Source organism: Nyctereutes procyonoides, unplaced genomic scaffold, assembly GCF_905146905.1.
Source record: "Nyctereutes procyonoides isolate TBG_1078 unplaced genomic scaffold, NYPRO_anot_genome, whole genome shotgun sequence".
NCBI lineage: Eukaryota > Metazoa > Chordata > Mammalia > Carnivora > Canidae > Nyctereutes > Nyctereutes procyonoides.
This window is the reverse complement of record NW_026575136.1, coordinates 14,262,463-14,288,730: the sequence shown is the minus strand read 5'-3', so window position 1 is coordinate 14,288,730 and position 26,268 is coordinate 14,262,463. Positions and strand designations below refer to the sequence as shown.

The following is a 26,268-nucleotide window of genomic DNA, read 5'->3' as shown; positions in this document are numbered from 1 at the left end:
CGTGCCAGAAAAAGTTGTAGTTACTGGGATTATAAAGATGAATAGCATGGGATCTGTAGGCTTGAAAGGTGCCTCATTAAGCTTTGAAGGCTAGTGTATGTGTCAATAATTATGATAAGTGTGACATTAGAGGTATTGTAGAAAAGCCCGAGAAAGTGAGGGGGTTTTCTGGGGAAAATTAATTTAGAAGATTAGTAGGAATTCCCTAAATGGAGGACTAAAGAAGATAATTCCAGCTCAGGGAAAACTGAGTAGAGTTAGAAAAATGTTTGCTGGGAAGCTGTGTGGCCTATGTGGGGAGAATGGCTTGATTTCAGTTAGACACCTGGGGACAGTGGAGAGAGCGAAAGCTGAAGACTGGTCAGTTAGGACCATCTGTGTTTAGTAGGCTGAGGACCTGTGCCTTGTGTTCCTGTCAAAATGGAGAGGGGTCATTTTCTTTTTATTTATTTACTTTTAGAAGGAGAGCGGGTGCGTGCAGGTGTGGCGGGTGGCAGGAGGAGACGTAGAGAATCTTGAGCATAGCTCCCCGTGAGGCTCAGTTTCACAACCCTGAGATCCTAACCTGAGCTGAAACCAGGAGTCACACACTTAACCAGCTGACCCACCAGGCATCCCCAGAGAGCCTCCGTTAACCCATCGTGGTGGTGGAGGTGGATGACTGCGGAGACCATAGAAAGGTGGATTGGAGGCAGTCACCCGGGGAAGGCTTTACAGTAAGAAATAGGGGGACTGCGCCAGGACAGTCAGAAGGAGGCAGGTTTAGGATATAGTATTGAGGGGGAATATGTAGAGCTTGATGACAAATTAGATGTTGGGATTGAGGGAAAGATTGAATAAACTCCAGGGGCATCTGAATTTATGGCAAAGCCATTAAGCAAATTAGGTATGATAGAAATAGAAAAAAAGACTTGAATGTTGGGTTTGGGGTATGTTGAGTGGCGCTGTGTCTGTCTACTAGATAGGTGGGGTTCTGTTGGTTACCAGTGAGTCATAAGACCAGCTGCGATCCACAGGGGGTCGGGAGCCTGGGAGGACTACGGGGCATGAGCATCCAAAGGCCATCTTTGGAAATGAGGTTCTTCCCCACAGTGCTAGCTTTGAGTGGTCCTTAGGTTGCATGGAAATAGACGGGTCCTAAGAGTGCCCTGCTGAAATGTGGGGAGAATGCATGAAGACAGACAGCTCTGCGGAACATAAATGTCTTTGAAGGCAGACCCAAGGAAGAGGAGTCCGTGGGAAGAAAAAATCTCAAGAGACGAAGGAGGAAACTGGTGCCATAGAGGCCAAGGAGGGAGTCACTGCCACCACAGTCCTACATCCTGAGATTTGGTTGTTACGTTGGAACCGCTGTGTTAAACGTACTCCGTTTTTGATCACCGGTGTTGAGACTTGGCCCTCTTGCTACCAGATTTCAAGGCTGACCTTTTTTTTTTCTCATTTATCCCACCTCGCATACGTATACCCAGTTGATGCCTAAAATTCACAGTTAGAACTGAAATGGCCTAGTCTGGTATGAAACGTTTACACTTTGAGTCATTTGTCAATTGTTATTACATATGGGATACTTTAGTGAGATAAGACTTCCACAGAGCAGAGAAAATATGGTGCGTCTGGCTCCTGGAGAGATAAGAGTTCTCTGTGTGGAATGAGAGGGTGGGGATGGTGAAACTAATGGCACACTCTGCTCTTGCTGGCATAGTCTTTTGAATTCCAAAAGGGTAACAAGTGCCACGTACGGAACTATAACATAACTGGAAAGAATGTATAAAATAGGACATATAAAAATGTGTGTTTTTAATTAATAAATGGCTGGTGTTTCTTTATTTCAGAGCACAAGGTTATCATTGTTGGGCTGGATAATGCAGGGAAAACTACCATCCTTTACCAATTGTAAGTGTTAACTACTTTAAAATGTTTATTTTATTGTTTACAGTTATTTTTTTCTGCCTGGGTGATATTTGGTTAACAAAAGCAATACAAAAATTACATGGAACCCAAATTATTCTGTAAAAAGGCAAGTTGACTCTAAACCAGGAGCCAGATTTAAGCAACTGTTTCAAGAGAACTAGAAATTTATATGACATCGAGCATGTTCAGTTTTTTTGTAGAAAGTAGAGAAATACTGTTTATATAATTTCTGGGAGTGAATCTACAGTATTTCAGATAGTTCACTATCTAGTTCCATCTTTTTAAACCCTTAACACTTAGCAGTGTTAGCAGAAAAAGTCCATTTGGGTATAAAATATAAAAACTCATGCTGGTTTATCCCTTGAATGAAAAATGCTCAGTCTAGCTAATTGCTAATTACAATATATTTGAACTTTTTCCCCCCAGTTCTATGAATGAAGTTGTACATACATCACCTACAATAGGAAGTAATGTAGAAGAAATAGTGATTAATAATACACGTTTCCTAATGTGGGATATTGGTGGCCAAGAATCTCTTCGTTCTTCTTGGAACACTTACTATACTAACACAGAGGTAATGTTTCTTAATATACTAAAAACTTCTATGAACAGAATGCTTGGGAAACAACTTCTAGATGTGAACTCTTATAATCTTTTTGAAATATCCCAGTATGTTAATAAAAGTAGAGTTTAAACATAGTGGAGTCTTTGATTCCTTGTTTTGGGGTCATTGTATATCCACTCTCATTGAACCTCTGTAGGGAGAATTGGAATGAGGGGGTGATTGATTGCTCTGATTATGTATTGATCTCACAACTTAAATAGTTGTTTTTACAGTGAGTTCCATCTCACAGTTTGTCTTAACTATTTATTTGTAGGCATAGAGAAAATCCTAGTTATATGAGAGGGTTTTGGAGGATTGAATCCTGGCCAAAATTCTTACTATGTATGCTCTTTTATGTAGCACAGTTGCACATGAAAGAATCCTTTTCTTTTTGGTCATAAGCAATTTAGACATAACCGATGGGTTTTTTTTGCATGTTATTTCCCAAGAGGAAATTTCAGACCCATGACATTTGACAGCTTCATTGTATCGATCTTATTAATTGAAAGGCTGTGACATTGTTTCTGTAGTGCTGATTATAAGATAATAAAACTTCAAATGTATATAAAGATGAATATTATGTCTTTAATATTATGTCACTATTAAGTGTCTCTAATGAGTTGATCCCCTAAAACTTCAGTAAGCATTTGGTCACGTTATTTGGAAAAGGAAAGGAAAGGTATATATGGTTAATACTTTTGTGTATAATGCTGCAGGTATCAAACTTATGACATCATAAAAATTGAGTGGTTTTTTTTTAATGCCTTGGATTAGAACTGATCTTATAGTAACGAAGGCACATATCAGTAAGTATCAAGTGAGAGAAGTAAAGTAGCAGCTCTTAGCAGCATCTGCCATATGGTTAATGAAATCTGAAAAATAGAAAAGACCTGAAAATTAACAGTGGTTTATCTGGAAATGAAAAGCTACTTCTAAAAAACAAACAGTGCAAGTTAATTATAAGCAAAGTTAACTTGGGCATCACCAGTGCCGTCATAAAGTGACTACTTTTCCTCTTTTTCCCCTTGTATTTTTTTGGTGCTGGTAGAGGCGAGGAGGAGGGGCAGTGTAGCTCGGTCCTGCATGGCTCCTTTACAAGTCTCCTTGCATCTTCTGATACTAGTCTCATCATTAGTTCAGGAAAGAGTTGTGCTTTTAGGCAGCAGATACCATTTATATAAAGAAGAGAGCATGATTTTAGGTAATGGATTTATTCTTTCAACTGGCTGATTTTTAAAAATTGATTTATGTGTCACATTACTCCCATATCATGCCCTTGTAGAGTTTCAAATTGATCTTAATAAAACTATCTGTAGAAATATCTAAAATTTAGGATCACAATGTATTTTTTTCATATTGACTTAAGTGCATATAGTTGGATATAGGCCCATTACCATTTAAGATACTAATTTAGAAAACAAACGTGTTATATGTTGGTTAGAATGTTAACAATATTCTAATTGAGTGAGCATCACACAATAATATTTGCATTAAAAATGGATCAAACCTTTAGCCTTCACAATGTGTAGTAGGTATCTCTGGTTTTCCAGTAATACCATACCACAAGGTTCTAATCTCTTGATATTAGAGAGAAATCTGTGAATTAAATAAATACTTTATAAATTTTATAAATATCAAATTGTATAATCACTAATTTTTTTGTAATTATTTTAGTTTGTAATAGTTGTTGTGGACAGTACAGACAGAGAAAGGATTTCTGTAACTAGAGAAGAACTCTATAAAATGTTAGCCCATGAGGTAAGTAGGACTCTGATATTATGTGTTGGGGACGGGGTGGTATTTCCTTTTTTTGTTTGTTTTGTTTTGTTTTGTTTAATTTTTATTTATGTAAGTAATCTCAACCACCAGTGTGGGGCTCGAACTCACAACCCCAAGATCAAAAGTTGCATGCTCTATGGACTGAGGCAGCCAGGTGCCCCTGTGTGTGGTATTTCTCACATTTGTTCTTTCTACTTTCTCATGGCGATACTACTTCAATTTTTTTAAATTTATATTTTTTATTTTTATTTTTTTTTAAATTTATTTTTTGAATAAACTTTTAATCTTAAATTTTTTTTTTTTTAGTAAGCTCTGTGCCCAACATGGGGTTTAAATTCAGGACCCCAATATTAAGAGTCACATGTTCTACCAACTGAGCCAGCTAGGCACCCCTACTTCAAATTTTTTAAAAGGTTATTTATTTGCTAGCCTTTCCTGCTTTATATTTGATGCTTCCCAAATTGGAAGTGTATCTGGAAACAGCAGAAAGATTGTAGAGTCAGTTGTAGAACTTTATTTTTTTTTTATCCTAGATTAATTTGGTCTAGAAGTTTTCCTGGTTGTAAAGACCCAAATTGGATTTCATTTTGCATTTTATAGATTAATTATACAGAAGGTTATTATTGTAAATGAGACTTTAAGATACATTTTTTTTAAGATTTTTTATTTGCGAGATGGAGTATGCAGGTACACATGATGGGGGGCGTGCAGAGGACAAGAGAGAGGGAGAAGCAGACTCCCCACTGAGCAGGGAGTCTGACTCGGGGCTTGATCCCAGGCCCCTGGGATCATGACCTGAGCCAGAAGTAGACACTTAACTGACCAACCACCCAGGCGCCATTGAAATGAGATTTTAAAGTCTCATGGACATTTAGCAAGTCTTGAGTGTAACTCAGTTATCAGACTATATTTAAATATTGTTGCTCTTATGTTTCTCTGATATTGTGCCTTTGACTAAATAAAACTATATGACTAGCCATATTTTCTTAGTCTTTGAGAAATACTACTGGTAGCATAATTTAAAAATTAAACTAGGGCAGGCAGCCCCAGTGGCCTAGCGGTTTAGCGCCACCTTCAGCCCGAGATCAAGTCCCACGTCAGGCTCCCTGCATGGAGCCTGCTTCTCCCTCTGCCTGGGTCTCTGCCTCTCTCTCTCTCTCTCTCTCTCTCTCTCTCTCTCTCTCTCTGTGTGTGTCTCATGAATAAATAAATAAAATCTTTTTAAAAAAATTAAACTAAATATAGTCAATAATGATAATAACTATAAAATCATGAAATACTATAGTAGCAATTGATTTTTTTTGTTATGTCTTTCATTGCAGATGTTAGGTTCTCAACTCATATTTATAGGTGGAAATAGAAAAATTATATTTAGGTATATATGTAATTTTTAATTTTAGTGGAATTTTTTTTTTAATTTTAGTGGAATTTTAACAAAGCTTAAGAAAACTGGGATATCTTTTTGGGGTGCCTGGGTGGTACATTCAGTTTAAGCACTGACTCTTGGTTTCTGCTCAGGTTGTGATCTTGGGGTTGTGAGTTCGAGGCCTGCATTGGGCTCCACGCTCATTGCAGAGTGCTTAGGCTTCTCTTTCCCACTTCCTTCCCTCAAATAAATAAATAAATCTTTTTAAAAAGCTGGGATATCTTTGTAATGGAGTTTCATATTAATTTTTTTTTAATGGAGAGGGAGAGAGACATTGTGTACGTGAACTGGGGGGAGGAGAACAGGGAGAGGGAGAGAGAGAATCCCAAGCAGGCTCCACTGTCAGTGTGGAGCCTGATGCAGGCTCAGTCTTATGACCCCGAGATCATGACTTTACCTAAAATCAAAAGTCGGTTGCTTAACCAATCGAGCCACCCAGGTGCCCCTGTATTAATATTTAATTTAATTTAAATACTTAAATTTGATTATTTGCTTTTGAGATTTGAAGAATTTTGGAATGATTCAGGCAACCAGTCAAGGCTTAAGGACACCTAAAAAAGTGGTTGTGTAAATGAAGGTCCTGTTTTTCTTTTTCTTTTTTTTTTTTTTAAGATTTTATTTTATTTTTTTTTTTTTTGAGAGAGAATACATACAAATGGGGGAAGGGCAGTGGGAGAGGGAGAAGCCAACTTCCTGATGAGCAGGAAGCCTGACACTGAGCAGGTAGCCCGACGCTGGGCTCCATCCCAGGACCCTGAGATCATGACCTGAGCTGAGGGCAGACACTTAACCATGGAGACACCGAGGCGCCCTGAAATTCCTGTCTTCTGTGTGGTGATCACGCTTACCATGATGCACCTTCCCATTTTGGATTGATTCTGGCAACTGTTTTAAGCCCCTTGGATTTTTTTTTTTTTTATTTATGATAGTCACAGAGAGAGAGAGAGAGGCAGAGACACAGGCAGAGGGAGAAGCAGGCTCCATGCACTGGGAGCCCGATGTGGGATTCGATCCCGGGTCTCCAGGATCGCGCCCTGGGCCAAAGGCAGGTGCCAAACCGCTGCGCCACCCAGGGATCCCCGGATTTTTTTTTTTAATATATGTTGTTAATCATGCATTTAAAAGTTTGATTCTAGTTTGAGAAATAAATAATAAACTATAAAACTGGTAGAAAACTAAGGATTTTCTTTTATTTTTTGATTTCTCCCTTTGTATTTTACATCAAGGGATTATTGTTTATACCAAAAGGTTTTAGTTGTCTTTATGAAGACTTAGAGAAAAAAAAAATTAAGACAAATGTATTTGTCTTTTGGCTGTGTTTTTTACTATCTTAACAGGTAGCCTCCTTCTTTAATTCTTACTCTAATTGGCCAATATATAGCAGGATCCAAGAGCCCAGTAGTAGGACTCAGTCATTGAATTTTACTAGCTGGGGGGCATTAACTTGAGCTGATTACCTAACTTCATCAGTTATGGGTGTTACCCATTTTTTATGGATTTGTGTCCTGAGGCCCAGAAAATTACATGACTTGACCAGATTTTTAAGAGCCAGGATTTGAATTTAGGCATTCTTATTATTCAGGCCCTTTGGTAAGGAAAAAAAAGGAGAAAGACAGAAATAAGGCCTAGTTGGAAAGTGAGAGACTGAGTAGGGGAGATTGCCAGAGAGAAAAAAGAATTAACAGTCGGGAGCTAGATTAAGCCATTTAATAGAAGCAGGAAGAGCCAAATAGGCAGAGTTTTAAGAGGGGGAGAGGCATCAGGAAGAGGATGTGTTAGTGAAAAACAAATTCTGACATGGATTTAGTCAGGTGTTTGATATATACCATAGTAATCAACAGAACTTTATTATCATCACTAATAATATGCTTTACATGTATTTCTAGATACCAAACTATAAAACGATTTTTTTAAAGATTTTATTTATTTATTCATGAGTGACACAGAGAGGGAGAGAGGCAGAGACACAGGCAGAGGGAGAAGCAGGCTTCCTGCAGGGAATCCGATGTGGGACTCGATCCCGGGTCTCCAGGATCACACCCTGGGCCGAAGGCGGCGTGCTAAACCATTGGGGTACCCGGGCTGCCCTATAAAATGATTTTAAATATTTCTGAAAGCTACTTTTTTTTTTAAGGTTTTATTTATTTCTTTGAGAGAAAGAGAAAGCACAAACCGGGGAGCGGGAGAGGGAGAAGCAGGCTCCCCACTGAGCGGGGAGCCCTGTATGGGGCTCGATCCCAGGACCCTGGATCATGACCTGGGCTGCAGGCAGACGCTCAACTGACTGAGCCACCCAGGCGCCTCCTGAGAGCTTCATCTTCCAAATGAAGTGCAAAACTTTGAATCTCATGAATTTTAAAATAGTTCCACACACAAAGGGATAGATGAAGTTTTATTCAGAGTGACTCAACTTCTAGGAATTATCTTCGCAAATGAGGCTTTGAGAAACAAACTGACAACTACATATGGCATATGGAAGATGCTAAGTAAATACGTCTTGCATGTGCTGCTTGCTGTTCATTTTCTTGACTAAATGAAAAAATATTTTTAGACCTTTAACAACAATATATAATAGGTAGCAGAAAGTTTTTAAAGTTTAAAACGGCTGATGTATAAAAATCACCACTGCTCACCTTGTACTTTGCTTTGCCCTCATGTTGAGTCACCTTGATGAGCAGCCTTAATCCAGTATATATTTTTCTCTTGTTAACATGTGCATAATCTGTCCTCAAGTTATTTAATAAAAATTAAAGGAAGATTTTCCTTCTTCTCTCCCTATATACTCAAGAATAGGGAAAATAGCTATTTTAAAACAAGAACCCAAAATTTAAAAATTTGAGCTAGTGAAATCTAGAAAAGTTAGATTCAATATGGGTTTTATTTTGATAATAAATAGCTTTATATTTTTTATGATTTCCAATTTTGAGTCTAGGTGCTTCCCCAGATTTCATCACCAGGAGTAGTGGAGTATAGACTATGTACAAGTAAAACTATCTGTTCTAACTTGTGCCACGTATTTCTAATGTTGGAAATGTGCTCTTTGAACATGCCAGCATTAACAATCCTGACCTATAAGATTTCAACATACCCTAGCAAGAGATATTGAAACCTGGAAGATAGGCAGATAGGAATTCCATTCCATGGAAAGTCCATCTACTCAGTGATTCAGCAACATATCAACTATTGATAAGTGTTCTGTTTTCCATTTAGGCTAGGAGAAAAAAATACTTGATCCTTGATAGTGAACACATAGTAGATGTACTGGTTATAGTTCATCTCTTCAGCTTTTTTTGCCCTTTATATGGTCAGGTGAACTGAACATAGGTAAAGTAAATTGAATGTAAAATCTTAGAACTTAATGTTCTAGATATCCCTTTCTTACCATGCTTTTCAGCAACTTGGTCATTAACCATGGCAGAGTAGTTGCCACCCTGCAGAGGGCGCTGTAACTAAAAGTCTATATTGATTGTTCTATAAAACCTTTTTTATAACTCTTTTTAACCAAATAAGAAATTTTTTTTAAAGATTTTATCTATTTATTCATGAGAGACATAGAGAGAGGCAGAGACACAGGCAGAGGGAGAAGCAGGCTCCATGCAGGAAGCCTGATTCAGGACTCGATTCTGGGACCCTGGGGTCACGCCCTGAGCCAAAGGCAGATGTTCAACCACTGAGCCACCCAGGCGTCCTCAAATAAGAAACTTATTACTTACATTTTTTTTATTGACATCAGAAAAAAAATCAAATTAATGAAACAGTATTCTCACAAGAGTAAAACAATGTGAAGCAATGTCATTTTATATATACTGAAGACTTTCTTGTTTCAAACAGATATACACATGATTGAAATAAAAATATCCTATAAAAATCCCTAAGAAGAATAATGTCATTCAACACAGCTGAAAAAAACTTGAAAGCACAGCATTAAAACCTTAGTTTTCTCAGTATCTCTTTTTATGTGTGTATGTGTGTGTGTGTGTGTGTGTGTATATATATATATATATATATATATATATATATATATATATATATGGTAAATCTACCAGTTGAGTACAATCTGTTATGGATTCTTATCCCAGCATCCATGAATGGGCTTTAGGGTATCTCTTAACACCCTAACATCATATATAAGCATAAATACATTTTTGTGAGGAAAAGGTCCATAACTTTCAATACATCTTATCAAGGAAGTCCCTGGCTTTAAAAATGGGAAAGGGGGGACTCCTGGGTGGCTCAGTGGTTGAGCACCTGCCTATGGCCCAGGGCATGACCCCGGGGTCCTGGGATCGAGTCCCACTTCGGGCTCCGTGCATGGAGCCTGCTTCTCCCTCTGCCTGTGTGTCTGCCTCTCTCTCTCATGAATAAATACATAAAATTTTTAAAAAATGTTTTAATGGGAAAGGGAAGGGTAGGATAGAGCAAAAGGAGATGAATAACCATTGACCTGCTTTTTGAGTAAAACATTAAGCCAGTCACTTTGGGGTGTGCACAAAGATCAAGCTGCTCCTCGTCTTCAGGGCAGCGGATGAACTGACGTTTACCCAAAGCCAGGTATGGAACTGGCGTGTTTGTCGCGGCCACAGGACACCCCAGGAGGTAGGCGGCAGTCTCCGCGGTTTACCAGGAGGAGCAGCAGCTGTGGTGGGAGGATCTCCGCTCAAACCCGGTGGCGCTGCAGAGTTGCTGTGTGACCTTGTAGGAGTCACTGCTGCGTCTCAGTTTCCTCTCGTCTAAAATACGAATAGCAAGGCCTACCTTACAGGAATCTCACGAGGATTAAAAAGATCTTGTTTGGAAAATGGTTAACGTAATGGGTGTCTTGCTCAGATTAGATGATGAATGTTAGTTATGAGGAACGGATCCAGAAAGATTAAGGAATTTGCCTGAGGCAAAGCCAGGAAATGGTAGAACTTACTGTCTAATTGGGAAATATGACAGGCCTACTGCCAATCCAAAATGACCCTATCAAATATTCAAATCTAATAAATCTTCACGGACAAGGACAGACAGATCTCGGAAAAGCAGGATTGGTTTAGGACAGCACCGTCCAACTGAGAGTTAAGCTCTGGAGCCTTCAGGCATACATTGTATATAATGAATTTGTTTCTTACGTACCTGGAAAGTACTAGCTCTAGGTATGCGTACCTGAAGAATTAAAAAAAAAAAAGAATGGATTGGAGTAGAATGTTGAAAAGCTCTTGAGTGCGTGCCATGCTAAAGAGTAGCTCTTAGTCATGGAAACCTAGTTTTGGGTTCGGGGGAGAGGTAAATATGTATCTGAAGACATGACTTCTTGTTAAATATAACGCTTAGGATCATGAAAAATGTAATTTAGGGACATAAGGAATATGTAAATCGATAGAACTATAGAAGTGTTTATTTAAAATGTATTTAGTTTTAAGTTTACTGTCCATCAGTGTAAAAGCTGTGAGATGCTTTTATGTCAAGGAGTCGAGGAATTCTAGATCAAAAGATCAAAAGTATTCAGTTAATTAGGTTGGAAAATCAATGAAAAAAAAATGCACCGGCCTTTACAGTTTTGTTTACTTCTCTAGGACCTACGGAAAGCTGGATTGCTGATTTTTGCTAATAAACAAGATGTTAAAGAATGCATGACAGTAGCAGAAATCTCCCAGTTTTTGAAACTAACTTCTATTAAAGATCACCAGTGGCATATCCAGGCGTGCTGTGCTCTTACTGGCGAGGGGTAAGAGGTCTTCCTTTTGGAAAACATGTGTTTAGTTTAGAAACATGTATTTCTTCTTAAAATCAATAGATATTTAATCTACCACATATAAAAGAATGTAAAGGAGAGATGTAAGACATCGTTCTTATCTGTACCTAGAGAGTTTTTAGCATGGGTCTATAAAGAACAAAACATGAATCATATGTGTAATATGTGTAAACACACTGAACTAATGCATGTGAACAAATAGATGATAGAATTACTGCAGAAATTCAGAGAAATGTCAAGAAGAGCTGGACAAGTCAGGAAACACTTCTTTCACTGGTGGAGGGCTTTCCACACATTGTATCATTTATTTATGATTAACAATCCCGTGGACCGATTGTTTTTCATTTACATTTTATTCATAAAGAAGGTGACCTGGAAAAGGATTCAAGCATGAGACTAATTTGGGATACTCCCTTTGCCACCAGCATCGTCAAGAGGGAGTTGCTGCACTTTCAGAAGCGGGGGTCCAGGGGAGCTTGGAATGGGAGAGGGGTTTGGGAAAGAAAGGCAGGTGCCTACCGTAGAACTTTGCCCTGGTCCAATGCCCAGAGACAAAAGGATTTTAAGAAAGAGGTGGTTGTCAGCATTGTCAAATAGGTCAAGGGTCAGGAGGCGGGAGAGAGCGCTATTAGGAGAGATGGAATAAAGGAGGTTCGAAATAGGACAAAAAGCTAAAAGATATGAGCAAGTTAACGTTTTGGTTGTAGTTGTTTTTCCAAAATATGATGGATCTGTGTGTTGAAAAGCAGTGAAAAATAATTAATTGGTAGATGAAGATTCTAATTAGAGGTCTTAGATTTGAGATACAGGAAAGAGCAGAAGCTCGGGGCAGAGCAAGGTAGCTTCAGTGGCTCATTCGTTCACCTTCACCATGGTCTCGAGAGGAAGAGAGTTTCTCTCACCAGCTCCCTCATCTGTTTCCCTTGCCTAACACCAGAGGAACCTCAACTCCAAATTGAAGGCCTCTATTTAGAATCCCTCATGTATGTATTTAAAAGCAGAGAAAAAAAGAATTAAATCAGAGATGAAGCTGAACTTGCCCCTCCCTCCCAAGCTGAATCTTAGTGAAATTGAAATAGAAGGCCCTGTTGCCTGATTACAGACATGAGAGCATAATTAGAACCTCATAAAAGCATGTATGTTCGTTTAAAAAAAAAGTCGTAGATAATACTGATTGTCTGCATGCTCATTTAGGTAAAAATGTCTTAACCATTTCATATTTTTTTGTCAAATAGTTGAATACATGTTGATACAGGTATATCTTTATGTGATAACACATAAAGCAAAAACATTGATTTTCATACTGAATTTAACAGCAAAGAAGATCACGTAGGATTGGTAAAATATTTGACTTACGTACTTTGAGTAATTGTGTGAAAAATATCATTACTTAGGGTAGATACGAACCCTGGCAGTTTCATTTTTAAAAGAGGAAATAAAAGAGTAACATGCTTATCAATGATATGAGTTACCTTTATTGTCCTCATTGAACTGAGTTAACAATCCAAAGATCTATAATTACGTTATTGTCAATTTATGAAACATTTCAGAGATTAAATGTAAGCTTTAGATTATGATGCCTTGTATATAAGTTTTAAAATTTTATAAAATAATAATACATATGTAATGTAGAATGTCTTATAACTTTGGAAATATTATCATACAATTACATAAATCAATAAATCCCCAAAAGGGTAGTGATTACTTTTTTGGTGTAAGGTCATCCTAGCCCTAAGCAAGGTGATGAAATGTGTGTGTTTATTAAATTGTGTTCTATATTTTTCTATGTCAGAAATATGTCATATTTATTTTTAACCAGAATTATTAATATGTGTGTATAAATTCAGAAATGTGTTTAAATTTGCAATAATTCTTTTACCTGTGTTTAAGATAAAAAAGAACAAGAAATAAAGATCTCCAAATACCCAGAAAAAAATAAAATAAAAGAGGAAATAAATAGATGGTGATGGGATAACTTTTCAATTTTGGTTTGTGTGGGCTTCTCTTTGCAATAGTTATCGAGTGGAGATGTTTGGTTTTGGAGAAAATGTTTCTCTTCTGCAGTCTAGCCACCTTGGACTAAGCTGTAGGTTTTAGGGTTAGTTGGCATTTTGACTCCCACCCCTGCAATTTGCCAACATCTTTTAAGCCTGGGTTCCGAACCTCTTGTAGTGTGGGAAGGGTTCTGGTCTCAGCATCGTGAGGATTAAGATAATGGATATTAAGTACTCAGCACAGTTTCTGGTTTGCTATTAGGTAACTGCTGTCATTTAACACTTTGGAGTTAATTTATTTGCCTATTATTTTATTATTTTGCACCATCTATCAGTAGTTTATACATAAGGAATCTAGTAATAGTAGGGCAAGTAAGAGCCAACAGCAAAATAACCATTTATTCACCTCATTATTTTCTTCTTCTTCTTTCTTCTTTCTTCTTTCTTCTTTCTTCTTTCTTCTTCTCCTTCTCCTTCTCCTCCTTCTCCTTCTCCTTCTTTTACATTATTAGATTCATACTTCCACAAAAATCTGAGTCTGGTGTTTTTGATTAAATATGGTAGCATAGTTTCTCATATCTGTTAAAGCTCCTTATATAGAATAGTTAATATTTTATATAACAGTCTTTCATTTTGTTATAATATGTACAATCCTTTTCCTCCTGCTAAACATTTAGTTTCTATTATCATAGTGAACATCTCTTTCTATATTTTGTGCTGTTCTCAATTAACTGGTATTAGTGATAAGAGATTTTATTCCCTTCAAATTTTTAAAATATATAGATGTAATATACATATTATATGTATACTTTGTTTTACCAGCTCAACTATATATTAATTTCCCTGCCATTTTTATTTCATTTATATCATGAGCATTTTATCATACTGTAAAATCTTTGAAAGGAAGTTTTTAATATTTGATGTTGTGAATGTTCTATAATTTAAATTTTTTTCTCTATTTCAAGGGATTTAAATTTTACTTTTACCTATTAAAAATGCTGTGATGAATAGTCTAATACATCAACCAGACCTTGTCTCTTATTTTTTTTTAGAATATATTTCTAGAAGTAGAAAAAAGGTATTGGTATTTTAAATATTTCTGATACGTATTGCTAAATTACTTTCTGTTGATATTCATTATATAATTATTGAGCTCCTTCTGTGTGTCAGGCAGTGGTCTAGAAACTGGAGACATAACAGAACCAGAAAAGCAGGAATGTACTACTATGTATGAGAGTATTGCTTTACCAGCATAACACCAACATTAAATATTATTGATTTTTTAATCTTTGTTGTTTAAGTAAATGAAAAATGGTATCTTTTAGTTTGTTGTTCATAGCTTTTTAGTTGATAATTTAATCAAATGACTTTATATTTTTGTAGATTATGCCAAGGACTTGAATGGATGATGTCACGACTTAAGATTAGATGATCTCTACTGACCTCTGCTCATGGACTTTGTATAAACGAAGTGCTGGACTTTACCTGAAAGCTGCAAAAATTAATGGTTTAGATATATTTATAATAAACTGACTTAAACTTTTTCTATAAGAAGAAAAATTAAGACCACTTATTTGAAAACAAAGATGAAGTCTCACTTTCCAATCTGCTTTCTCATTAGTTCCTTCCAAAGCAAGGTCTTTAAAGCTGTGATTGCCATTTTTCTCATAATGAATCCTCTCAGGACATTGTGTAGCCTGTGGTAAGTACAAAGGGAGAGGAAGACATTTTTCATTCTAAGAGCTTTATTATCAGTATAACCCTCCCTAGTTGAATGTTGTTCTCTTCTTGTTGCATTAAGTCAAAATACAAATCACACTCAGTTTCCAATATTTTAAAATGTAACGTTAATTATGAAAAGTATTTTGCATAAGGTTGTATATGTATTGTGTATATACCTCAAGTTCAAGTTACGGCTTTGATTATGTTCTAAAGAAAAGCAAATAACACAAAAGTAATAATATCCTTAGTTATAACCATAATGAGATGAATACTGGCATTGGTGTTAAGTGCTGTTTTGTGCTTTCCCCCTATGTTCTCTGTATTGTACTAACCGATCCCCAAAATCATTGAGCTGCTCTTTAAAAAAAAAAAGAAAGAGAAGAAAGCTCAACATTGTGTACCCATTTTTTGTTGATCAAATTACATAAATGAAAACATGTAATCCAACTGAGTGGAGTACTGCAAATTTTTGGCTTAGTATTATGAATGGACAGGATTTCATGTTGAGCAATTATCAGATTGTTCCCTTTATTGGATCTATGCCATCTGAATTACTGAGAAAATTGTTAATCCATTAATTAGTCCATCATCAATTGTGATTACAATTATCGAGTGATTTTTTTTTTCCCGCAACGTTAGTGGGAAGATGTTGTGTCAAATATGTCTGCCCAGAGTAGTATCACCCTATAAATATTATCAAGAAATTTACCTAGAGTCTTCTTAGGTATTGAATTATATATCCAGCATTTAAAGTGAATTTGAGATGAAAAGTAAAGCTTATTTTCTAAGCAATGAAGGTTATTTTGTTATTTGAAAATTTCTCATTGTAGGAATTGGGATAGTTTGAGATTTTTCATTTCTGTGTGTTTTCTTTTATCTTAATACCACGTGAATGCATTGATGATTATTAAATACAAATTATTTTTAATGCTTTTAAGAATTCAGTTTAAAAGTTGGTCAACATGATATATTATTTTTACAAAGAAGTAACTTGGCCCCAAATATCTTGTTTGCTTAGGATTTTTTTTTCCTTCACTGAAAATGGGAAGTTATGAAGGTTGAAGGTATTTCTGTTGTAACTTATAAACAAACTTACCCTAATGTGTTCAGACATCTTTTTGGGTACTCTCTTTGCATGTGTTTCATGCCCTAAAAATCTGAAGGCTGATCCAAACTGGCATGTTTTAGGATATTGAAGAAAAGAAATAACTACTTTTAATACCAGCCTTTTAGATTTCATGCAGATTTTGATGAGGAATAATAGTATTGACAAGCATTGACAAAACTCCGAAAGTTTCTTTCTGTAGCATATACTCAATAACTAAATCCAAGTCAGGCATGGGAGGTCAGTGTTTAACAGTGGACGTTTTGTGTTTCATATTTATAGTATAATGTTCATAATGCAAGTATAACATTTTAATATTTGTCAACTTGCTTTTACAAAAGTAAACTCCAAATTACTAAGCTTTATTTGTTCATATGTTCTCATACTTTTCCAAATCACTATTATTATTAGGAATGACTTGTTTTATACTAAAAACTCCCTTAAAAATCCAAATCTCTTTTGCAGATGTTGCATTTTCACCAGAGATAAATATTCTGTAAAGTAGTCCAGCAAATTCGCATCTTTTACCCTTTTTATCTTTCAATTTGAAGAATCGTGGTTTAGTCCCGCGGCTTGTTGCCATAGGAGTTAGCGCTCCTCCAGCACACGCCCTTGCCGTCAGGGCCTTGGCTAGAATTCACTCGTGGTTGGATGTGTAAGGCGTGCACTACATCGTTACGGTTGGTGTCCTGTAGCAGGTCGTTGACATGGCATCGTGAGGATGCAAGAAACCTTAAACCACATTTACAGAACATGATTCTTTGTTACATTCCCTCTTCTCTAAGAGAAGCATTAGAAATAAGGTTGTACCTGTACACTGTACGTAGAACCAAAATTACATGAGAAAAGACTTTTAATTCACGTAAGAATATACATCAAGACAATTTAAACAGTATTATTTCCAGATCCGACGGAGAGCCTCAGGAGTAGTCATATTGGCAATTTATATGTAGTTTGAGTAGGATTAAGCAAAAGGCATTGCTTTTGGTTTTTAATATGCTACTTACGGGTGTAAACAGTCATCTTATTTAGAGCCGTTGTGCTCGCCTCTGAAAAGAACAGAGATTCATACCTCTGTACATGTGGCTGGATTTAAATGTTGTTTGATATTAATTTTGAAAGGCATGTAATCTTGGTGAAAGTAACCACATGCTACAAGCATTTAAATATGTTAATTTTGTGATAATAGCATTTATAAAGTATATCTTACACATTATATCGAGGAGTCTAGTTTGAAGATTTTCAGTTCTCTCTTATTTGGCTCTTAGGACGGGCAAAGAATTCAGTGAAGGCAGGTGGTTGGGGGAGCCGGGGGAGGTGGGTATAGAATATGACATTTTGCCTTAAGAATAGAGAAGCGCTTTAGCACTGCTGGCTGGCATTTTTAATGCAGATAGTTAAAGTGATTTTAGAAGTGTGGTGTGAAAAAGAGTTTCTGTTTTCTGGCCTTTAAGAAGTGCCTAGTAGGTAGTTACAGAAAAGTACAGGGAACTTGAGGAAAGGCAGGAAGTCCCGGAGATGTTCCTTTCTTTTTTGTCTGAGTGTATAGAATTAAGATGCCTAGAAATGGGATTTTATTGTCCTCTCTCTTGTAGGCATTTTACATTTCTTGCTGTGACTACAGCAACCACATACAGTACAGACAACCTCAGAATCTGTTTATATTTGCGTAAATAGAAAAACTGGTCTAGACAACTTTTTAGTTTTCTCTGCAGGTGTTTCTGGGAATATATCTGTAGTGTGTTCTGCTTTATACCTAGAGGATAGCAGCACATCCCAGATTTTCTGTGGATTTGGGGATCATCTTCTCTCGATGGCCCAGTTGTATGTTGGCATCAGTCCCTCTTTCGAAGCTGGGTAGAGACGGGGTTTCTTGGCATGGCTTACCCTTGACCCCTCCCAACTGTCAAAATATACGCTGGAACTTCTTACTTCAGATCAGAGCTTCCCATAGCTCAGCCATCCCTTGCTCCCCTGTATCTTCATTCTCCATCAGTGAAGGTATGTTACCCGATCCTGGAGGTATTCCAAACTTTGCCTTACAGCCATCATTCCCTACACCACCAGTTTCCCAGTAGGTTCTCTAGTTCTTTGCTATTTCCCCACCACTGGCTTGATTTAGTTTGTACTTTGCTCATTAGAGAGTATTGCCAGGATTGTTGAGTATATCAGAAGACTGGCTTGCTATCCATACAGTATATAAATGTCAGTAATAAAATCATTTATACTGTATTTAACATTTTAATGCTTCTTAATTTTAGCTTCATATGCTGAATAGTAGATTCAGAAAGATAACAACTGTCTAGACTTTGCCAGCTCCTTAAGCTGCTAGTTAGGCACGGACGGGATGAAGTTACGTGTATATTATCTTCCCATTACCAAACATAGATCGCATTTTGGAGGATACCTGTGCAAATGATTTGAGTCAGAAAAAGATGCCAAACCAAATTTGTATGTAGTGTTTAACCTGAAGACATCCTTAAAACCATAGCCCACATTCTGTTTTGTTACTCATGTTTTACTTAACACAGATAAACGTTAGATGTCTAAAGGAATTAGTAATGAGATGCCTGTCTTTACAAAATAAACCTGTTGAAATGGGCTTTAAAAAACATCAGAATCATCAACCATCATGTGTTGATTCTGTATAGATACAGACACAGTATAGAAAGTACTCATTTAAAGTTCCACGGATACAAAATGGAACTTCTATCTCATGCTCCCTCAAAGAACGTATGATAGTCTTAAACTCATATTGGTGAAATAAAGGGAAAAAATTTAAAAGCTTTGGATGTTAAAAAAATGACTTTCTATTAAATGCTAAAATGCTGTGTGGAATTATGAAGAAATTGCTACAGGATAGAGTCGGGCTAATTATGCAATTTTTCAAATCAGTTGTCTAGTTATGTATTATTCTAAAAACTAAAGCGTATGGTCTTGCCTGCTAGATATGCTGTTCTTTGAAAGAAGATTCTCATAGTCTGTACTCAAGAAGTGCCTAAAATTGATGTGTGTGGTATTTTAAGTCCATCTAATAAATTATATATATTTCTATGGCATTATATGTGCTTGGTGTACTGATGACACAGCCCTGAGGATTTCTAAGTCACAGTTTGTGCTTTATTTGAGTAAAAAAAAAACCTAGATTACAAACCATAGTAAACATGAGCAAAACCATTGCCCTTTTGTTAAGGTAGAGGCTAGAAAACTGAAATCTATTTCTGTTTTTTTTTTAAATAGCCTTCATACGCAGAAAATTATATTGTGCATTTTAAAACCTTAATGAAAGCTTATTGCTTATATAAGAGTAGCCTCTTAACTCTCCTCATACTCAGTGGTTAGTAATTTTGATCATATTGTTTAGCTCTGGATTCATTTTGTGAGCATGCCCAAATCTTTCCTCTTTGTTAAGAGTCTACTTAAAAACTAAAATATTTGATAGACTCCTATTATGTTTCTCATAGTTCCCTCTTTTCTTTTTTTTTTTTTTTCAGGCCATAGAATGTGACTATAAATTCTGGGGGCCGAGACTTGATTCTTACAATTACGTTGTCTTTATATTTTAAATCATCTTGCATGGAAAGTGAAATGTGTACATGATTTTAAATAATTGTATACTATTCTCTTCTCCAAAACTTCTGACATTGGTGATATACAGAATTCCTCTAATTATTTTTGCTTGAACTAGTCATTTAGATTGGAGTAGCCTTTTTTTATATTATGTCCCTCTACGGTTTTTTTGAGAGGAGGTTATACCTGCAGAGCACTTTTAAAGATACTTTCTCGGTTAATGTTCAAAATAACACATTGAGGAAGAAGCTACAATTATGACTAAGGAGGGCTCTTTTGGTTGCTAGAGATGAGAAAAATGTATACTAATTTTAATTTGTGCTTAAAAACAATTTTACTAACAGTATTGATTTTAAATATGGTAAATTCTTGTAGATAGTCTTCCTTCTTTATCGTATGTCCTTAGAGAAGCCTAGATGAAAATGCGTTTCAAGTCCTCTATTTGTATAACTACCCCTCCCAAATTGAGCTCTATGCATATTGACATAGTCGAAGCCACATTTAATACAACAAAGAAATTAGAACACCTTTTGAAAGTTTTTAGGTTTATTGTATTGGAATTTCTAATGTGATAAAAGGTTTTGAGTCAAGCTTTGTAATGCACAAAAACGCAGAAGAGTTGTCTTCTCTCTTTTTTTTGAACTTGTGTTTCCCTGTATCCTAAGAAAACTTTACACTCAAGGAATATTCCAAAAAAGTAAGGATCTTAGAGCACTTAGGTGCTTTTATTGTTCATCACTGCTGATGTGTTAGATACCTAGGGAAATAATATGTTGGGGCTTTCTTGGCAAGACAACTTTGTGGATGGCTGGAACATATTTTTGTTTTGCGGGAGGCTGGGAGGGAGTGGCAGATTGCAGTAGGGACCTCTCCATTGGTAAAACAGTCTCATCAGCTGCTGTTTTGCAGATGTGTTACTTACAGCAGTGTTCTTGTCTCCAGAACTCACTAAGCTGTCAGGCTCCAGAAATGTAAGGGATGAGTCAGGTGACTAGCGGTAGGGCCTTATTTATTATGAAATAAAGGAATCATGTCAAGATATGTTTGGGGGGAAATGAAAAATAAGGTTTTACTGGTGAATTTCCATGTTTAATATGTATATTAACTTTTTTTTTAAAGTTGCATGTTAACCTGGGATAAAGTGTTGTCTCTGCTTTATGCTTTGAGTAAAAAAGGAAAAAAAAAAAAGATGGGTTAAATTGTTACTCTACTATGTGCTATTATTACATATACCTTTTCTTTTAGAAGGGGTTAATTATAATTATTATTCACACGTCTGTGTTGTCAGTGTTTTTATTCTGATTTATTCTCTGAATGTGTTCAGACTTAGTGATGGTAGCCTTATTTACCGGCAAGGGCTGAGATCAGCCAGGACAGTTGGAAAGATATAATAGCTGCATTATGCAAATGACAAAATGATTGTCCTGATATTCTCTAGGAATCTTTTTATGGAACTTAGATAATAGAGAGCTTTCTGGTTCTTTCTTCTGGATATTTGAATTGGACATGAACCGGATAAATAGTGACCACTTTATCTAACTAATTTGTCTTAAACTGTGAGAAAAGTCCTGTCATTTAAAATGAATATTATTAGAGTGAACTTTCATGAGAATGATTGATAGTAAACAAGAAAAGTGAAGGAAAAGAAGTAGGAGAAGAGGAATCACCCCCGTGCGTATGCTTATTTGGATATGGTCTGTGTCCCCTCCGTTGGAACGTAAGCTCCGGGGCAGCCGAGGACTAGGAATGTTGTGTTAACCAGTTTATATCTGTCAGTGCTGAGTATGTGACAGGTGTCTGGCTTATATGTGTCGGTAAATGAATGAATGAGAACTAATGATGTTTGTGAGCTTCTCCCCCATGTAGGTTTCCCTTACCTCTGTAATTCTAGCACGCCGACAGATTCCATTCTTACTTAATTCACCTTCTTTCAAAAAGGATTCAAGGTGACCATATGTCTTACTCATTGGTTCTTGTGGTAGAAATCAGATTTATTTCCTTAAAAATGGCCCCAAAGCATCATGCAGTGCAATAAGTGTATACAGATTTTATTTACTTGAAATCTGTGTGGATCTGCGTGTAGGAATGTCAGGAACACACCAGAGTATATTGTAAGCGTCTGCAGACACTGAAATGGCAAATGGTACAACAGCTCTTTTGGAAGAAAGTCTATATCATCATCTCGATCTTTATGCCCTTTTTTCATTTTCACATCTGGAATATCCCCCTTTTGCTACTAAAGAATGAGATTTTCACAACATAAAACAGCCTCTGACATTCCTTTTGAATGTGTTCCTTATGACTCCTACCAACCCTTTGCGATTCTGTGACTTTGACCTGCCTAAGTGACCATTTATTCACATCGCCACATGCCTTGTAGTTTAGCAAATCATTCTGTCTCAGCATAGATGAAATGTTTTTGAAGCAGTCCCAATGTTTGGATGCTTCTAGGTTTGGGGTTCATTATTTCTTTGTACAAGGAACATTGTGATGGACATACTCTGTTGAAAGCTTTTTCATTGTTAGAAATATTTTTTTCATAGTTAGCTATATTTCTTTTGGCTAGAATTTCAGAAGTGCAGCTACTGGATTAAATGATACCATGGGATTTGAGAGTACCTATTCATAATTAATATTGTGGGTGTTTTTTAAAACCCTTTCCACTTAAATAAAAGGATAAGCATGTTGTCTTATTTTGTACCTAATTGTTTATTGATACTATTTTTTAATATATTTCAAATTCTTTTGTTTGTACATTTATTATTAGAATCTTAGTGTTTTTCATATAAATCAGTTAAATCCTTTAAGTAGTAAGTATATTAACCCTTAATAGTGATTTTACAGACTTCCTAGTTTGCCCCTTTAATTTTTATAATTATCTTTTTAGCATATAGAAGTGTTTATTAATGTAAAAAAATTACATAAGGAATACATATTTCTTTGACTGAAAACCAGAAAAGAGATAGTAAGCAAAAAGACAATTAAAATCATCCATTGTCCCACCATTCTAAGAAAACCAGTATTGGCACTTTGGGATGCATATGTATATATTTGAGTGTATGTTTTCAATATAGAATTCTAAAATGCCCTATAAGCATTTTTCACATATAAAAAAACTATTTTAATGATGTATTTGCTGCTTGGGTTGTCCCAATTTATTTAACCAGTCTTCTCTTAATGTACATTAGCTTGTTGCTTCCTGCCATTAAAAACAATACTGCAGTTAATATTTAAATTTAGTTTTCATTTAGCCTACAAGTTGAATTTCGGTATCAAAGTAAAAGACGTTAGTGGCATATTGCCCAATTGTCCTCCCCAAAGCCCGCCCACATCCTGGTCAGTTCTTCACTCCAACACATGGCCATCTTTATATTAAAATAGTTTATGCTACAGTCACCTGCTCCTCACTGTTCGCAGGCCACCGCCACTCTGCCCGGGCATTTCGGCTGTGCATACGTGTATATTCACCAGTCTTCCCCAGTCAGCAAAATGCAGGCCTCTGGGATCTTTAGCCTTTAACCTGTTGTGCAGAGCTTACTTGTTAACCTGCTTGTAATGGATCCAACATGTGCTAATCAGGACTTTTTGGAAGTATAGAGGGAAAAACCTATAAACATGTATTTCCAGCTGACCTTTTTTAATATTGGGGAAAGATACTCCAACACTTGTTATCATCTAGCATTGGATGACCTGTCTTCCGCCTTGGTGATGCTTTCCTGCAAGCATGTCAACCTTCAGTGCTAGTCCTTTGACTTTTCTGTTAAAGGTTCATTGTCTTATAGAAGTTTATATTCAGTTTAATAATATAGATTGTACTCTTTCCCAGGTGTGACTGAATTCCCATTTCGTCATTATCTTTGTAAGAAAATGGCTTTTGATGAGCAAGTTTTTAAGTTTCAGGAACACATCATTGCTTATTTCAAGTAACACCTGTTTGAATTTTTTAAGTCTCAGCTGACCCCTGGGTGAAAAGTGACACCTCACCTGTATAGTTACATTTTTTTGGTTTACTACTGACTTTGAACGTCTTCATAGATTTTTGGTCATTTTATTTTATATAAAATTTTCAGCGTCCTTCATACATTTTGCTACTGGCTTTTGTGAAAGTTCTTTTAAAGAATATTAATCCTTTGCCCATGTGTCATGAAAACTTTCACCTTTTTTGTGGATTCTTAAGTTGGTCTCATAAGAATTTAAAATTTTAGTTGAATGTGTTAGGCTTTATGGTTTGTGCCTCCTGTTCAAAATTTTTGTGTGGAGAAGATAGAAAATAACATAGCTAATGGTTGGTAGGATACTTTTATCTGTACTCTGAGTGGCTGATAGTCCTGTTTCTTTTTTCCCCTTAATAAACAGTGAATGGTTAATGTGATAGGATCAATAAAGAGGGCTGATTGGCTTTTTGACCTATTGGATTATATATCCTACATTTTAAGTGTTTATTATAAGGTTTTGCTTTTTTTTCCCCCCAGATGCTTTCTGAGCCCTACATTGAATACAGTTCAGTTGTAAAAATAAGTGTTGGAAGTCCTGTGTTAATTCATTTAAGAAATACATTCAGTATCCATCTGTTAAGGACCAACATACTAAGGAATTTGTTAAATTGCATGCTGAAACATGTGCCATTAAAATTTTTTTATAAGGAGAGTTTAATAACATGGGGAAATAGTGATTGTGACGTGTTAAGTGGAGGAAAAGAAGGATTCAAACTGTTCCACCTACTATGATCTCAACTATGTTTAGAAAGTATGGAAGAAAATATAACATTACAGGTTATTGTAAGGCAATAGCATTATGGTTGGTATTTTTCTGATTCTTGATGCTTTTGTGTATCCTAGATACTATGCTATATCAAGCCTATTACATTGATAATTAGAAAACAGCGTTGGATCATTTTCGTTTGTTTTTAGAATCATTTTAATTGGGATGGGAAGGAATACAAAAATAATTTTTAATTTATGAGTAAATAAGCTTCTCTTAGGTTTTGTTTCTTTTCTTTTTTTCTTCATCTAACACTGCATTTGGGAGCATTATGAAGAGAGATCAAGATGATTAATAAGAATTAATTAACTAATGCTATGCCAGTTGCAGACTCCAGTGCAAGGTTGAATGATTTTGATAGAATTCTCATCAATCATTGTGGGTAAAAAAGATTACTCCTTTAGTTTATTACTTGATATTTCACTGCTTTTGAACAATGCTCGAACACAGATCATCTATACTGAGATGATTGTTTTAAAAAGATACAAACAAAATGCAGTGAGAATTAGAAGAAAATGGTATTATTTCCAGTGGGGGGGTCTCAGGAAGGCTTCGTGTAAGCAGGGTGGTATTGTAAACCAGACCTGGACTGGACCACAGCCTGGGTTGTAAGCTAGGCCTGCTGTAACCATATGCGTGGTTTTATGCATATTGCCAGTGCTTTAAGACCTCAACTTCACCAGTTTTCAAAAATCTTTTTAGCAATGGAACCCTCGTGTACAAAACAGGTAAAGTTAATGTTTTATTTATGTGCAGTTTCTGTTAGAAACCATAATATTTACTGGGCAAAAACAAGAGTGGTTTAATTAAAATCAAATTTAATTAAATTTGATTAAATTATACACTTAGTTTCAAATGTCTTACATTAATCAATTTTCGAAAGTTGGAAAATAATTGACAGGAAGTGGAAAAGATTGATTTACTAAAGATAAAAATGATAAATTTGAAATTAATTGTCTTACTGTGCATATAAATGGTGCTAACATTTTGGCTTCATGTTAATAAAACCTAAATGATGTTTCTTGAGAATGGTAGTCATTTTTTTAAAAAAATGTAAAATCTTTTTCAGATTATAAAATCACCTGCTTATTTTTGTACTTAAAATTATAGTTTAATGGACTGCTTCACTAATATTTGTCAGATGAGAATCTTTAATAAAAGATGTGAGTTGAATTTATACAACATGTTTTTCGTGGTGAATATGGCTCTCAGGTATTTTTTTTTCTGTTATTTGATTAAATAAATTAAGTCATTTAATTGGACAAAATCATTTGCTACCCCTTAAAATGAATGTAAGAGCCCATCCATGAAAAAGCAAAATTGATATATGAACAAAGATCAGAAGGGAATGACACCAAATGGTTAACGGTGGCTTTCTCTAAGGAATGGGATGATGGGAACACAGTCTGTTTTATACCATGTATAAAAATGATTCAGCTGTAAAATTAATTTTTAAAATTTAATTATTAGGTTGAATTGTTATAATTAGTTATCAAATTGTAACAAATAGTATTAACTATATTATTGATAATAAGTTGAAACACAGAATTACAAGAAATATAAATAGGGCAGCCCTGGTGGCCCAGTGGTTTAGCGCCGCCTTCAGCCCAGGGCCTGATCCTGGGGACCCAGGATCGAGTCCCACGTCAGGCTCCCTGCATG

General features: G+C 35.9%; 1 protein-coding gene across 1 annotated transcript in view; it reads left to right on the top strand.

Moving 5' to 3' along the window:
* Nucleotides 1–25,625, top strand: part of LOC129495448 (ADP-ribosylation factor-like protein 5A) — a 32,804-nt gene extending 7,179 nt beyond the window's left edge. Inside the window, exons 2-6 of the mRNA XM_055302971.1 lie at nucleotides 1,833–1,893; nucleotides 2,338–2,485; nucleotides 4,190–4,273; nucleotides 11,276–11,427; nucleotides 14,832–25,625. Coding sequence (XP_055158946.1) covers nucleotides 1,833–1,893; nucleotides 2,338–2,485; nucleotides 4,190–4,273; nucleotides 11,276–11,427; nucleotides 14,832–14,880 — 494 coding nt within the window. The 3' untranslated portion in view covers nucleotides 14,881–25,625. The remainder of the gene's footprint in view (nucleotides 1–1,832; nucleotides 1,894–2,337; nucleotides 2,486–4,189; nucleotides 4,274–11,275; nucleotides 11,428–14,831) is intronic.
* The last annotated feature ends 643 nt before the right edge of the window (nucleotides 25,626–26,268 follow it).